This window comes from Capsicum annuum, chromosome 12 (genome assembly GCF_002878395.1).
Source record: "Capsicum annuum cultivar UCD-10X-F1 chromosome 12, UCD10Xv1.1, whole genome shotgun sequence".
Lineage (NCBI taxonomy): Eukaryota > Viridiplantae > Streptophyta > Magnoliopsida > Solanales > Solanaceae > Capsicum > Capsicum annuum.
The window spans coordinates 125,415,157-125,417,013 of record NC_061122.1 but is presented as its reverse complement, the minus strand read 5'-3'; the positions used below and the strand labels follow the sequence as shown (position 1 = coordinate 125,417,013).

Here is a 1,857-nt window from a genome sequence, read left to right as displayed (position 1 = left end):
AAATTTTAGGCCCTTCTTAATAATGAATTCCATGGCCTATTTTCACAAGTAAAGGGATTGATTCAGGTCACCTATCAGATTTTTGATGCAACATAATCTAAGAATTTTGTTTGAGAGCTCACAAACTTGGCCAGAAATTATCCCAAATTAGAGAGTACAATCTTAAAAGAGAGTGTGAGGGAAATGAGGGAAACTAGGGGCTAAATGGTTGAAATGGACACAACCACGGTCAAGGGACTGCAATTGCAGACACTCGCGTGACCACAATAGTGCTTGGGGACCGCAATTGCGGTAACCAAGAGCAATTTTGCTCCCCTATTTTCCCTTGTTCAGTATTTTACTCAATTTTTGACACATTTCTCCCCTGTTCAGCTTATCCAATGCACTCCATAGTTCCAAAAGTGCATAGGTTATTCATATGAAAAGATAATATTTACCCTACAAAAACATAACAAAAAAGGATACGAGCCACTCTTGCAGCATTTATGGTTTGCCTCCCACCTAGCACCTTTGTTATCATCGTGGCACGACGTGTTCCTTCCTTTATTTTTAAGGTAGGTCCTCGAAATCCTCTTTATTCATGTTCTCATTTTCAACATCCACCATGGGTACTACTTGCAACAACGCGGTTTGCTTCTTTGAATTGCAGATTTTGAAAGAGACCTCATCCTCTATCACTCTAAATTCCATCTCCCCCAACTCTAGATCAACAATGTCTCTCCCGGTGGCTAAGAAAGGATGACCAGGAATGATAGGAACCTCTTGGTCCATTTCATTATCCAATACCATAAAATTCGCAGGGAGAATGAACTTGTCCACTTTCACAAGGATATCAAACTATATACCCACCGACCTTTTTATAGACCGGTCCGCCATCAAGAGTTACATAGAGGTTGGCGTTGGGGTATCCAGACCAAGTTTCTTATATATGACAAAAGTCATTGAGTTGATGCTCGCACCAAGGTCAGATAAAGCTTTTACAAATTCATGCATCTCACTTGTGCAAGGAATAGTGAATGCTCCGGGGTCAGCATTGTTTTCCACAACCTTGCTATCCATAAAAGTGCTACATCCACGAGTGACCTTAATAGTATTACCTTTAACAAGTTTATTCTTGGACATCAACTTAGCATATCCCGGGATCTCTTGGATAGCTTCAAGCAACGGGATTATTATTGATAGGTTGCTAAATTTGGCCATGAGCTTCCTCAATGTGTCATTCTCCTCTTTTTTATAGAAACATTGAGGAAATAGGGGAGGAACTTGGTTGGTTGTTCTTGCTTCAACTTGTGGCCTTTCAACTTCAACCACCTCCTCATCGCTTTCATTGACCTCTTTCTCATCATTTGCCTCTCTTCTTTGAGGTATCACCTTCTTTGCTTTGTCCATGGTCATATTTTCTCTTATGTATCCTCTAAAAGGTTACTAAAGTGCTCTTCCACTCATTTTGACAATTGCAAGAACTTGGGCGTCGTTCTATGGGTTAGCAATTGTGTCACTCGGAAGTCCACCTCTATGTCTAGTATTTAATTGCATGGATATTTTCCCCACTTGAGTCTTTAATTGCTTGATAGAGGCGGAGTGAGACACCACCATTTGAGAGAGTTGGTAGAAATCACCCTTCAACTCATATACTATCTTGTCCATGCCTTCTACTGTAATACCCTGGGAAATTTTCGTTGAAATTTTGTGCGTAAACATGTTGGGTTCTATGCTCTAGAATGAATTATAAATATTCGTGTAGAATGTCTTAGATTTTGACCCACCATTGCGTAGAGTATCGAATAATCTTTCCAACGATATGTGGATCATCCAAAATGGACACCCGAGCGACGAATTATGAACATTCCAATCAAA

General features: G+C 40.1%; 1 protein-coding gene across 1 annotated transcript; it reads right to left on the bottom strand.

Moving 5' to 3' along the window:
• Positions 1-549: 549 nt before the first annotated feature.
• LOC107849242 lies at positions 550-1,389 on the bottom strand. Its single transcript, XM_016693869.2, has 2 exons — positions 960-1,389; positions 550-818 (listed from the first exon to the last, which is right to left on the bottom strand). The coding sequence occupies exons 1-2, from the start codon at positions 1,387-1,389 to the stop codon at positions 550-552; spliced, it is 699 nt and encodes a 232-aa protein (XP_016549355.2).
• Between the last annotated feature and the right edge of the window lie 468 nt (positions 1,390-1,857).

Excerpts from the sequence above, each read along its gene's own strand:
- LOC107849242 (XM_016693869.2), bottom strand. The coding sequence starts at position 1,389 with ATGGACAAAGCAAAGAAGGTGATACCTCAAAGAAGAGAGGCAAATGAT. Across the intron at positions 819-959 it reads AAAAGCTTTATCTGACCTTG|TGGACAAGTTCATTCTCCCT; the intron begins GTGCGAGCATCA and ends TCCTTGTGAAAG.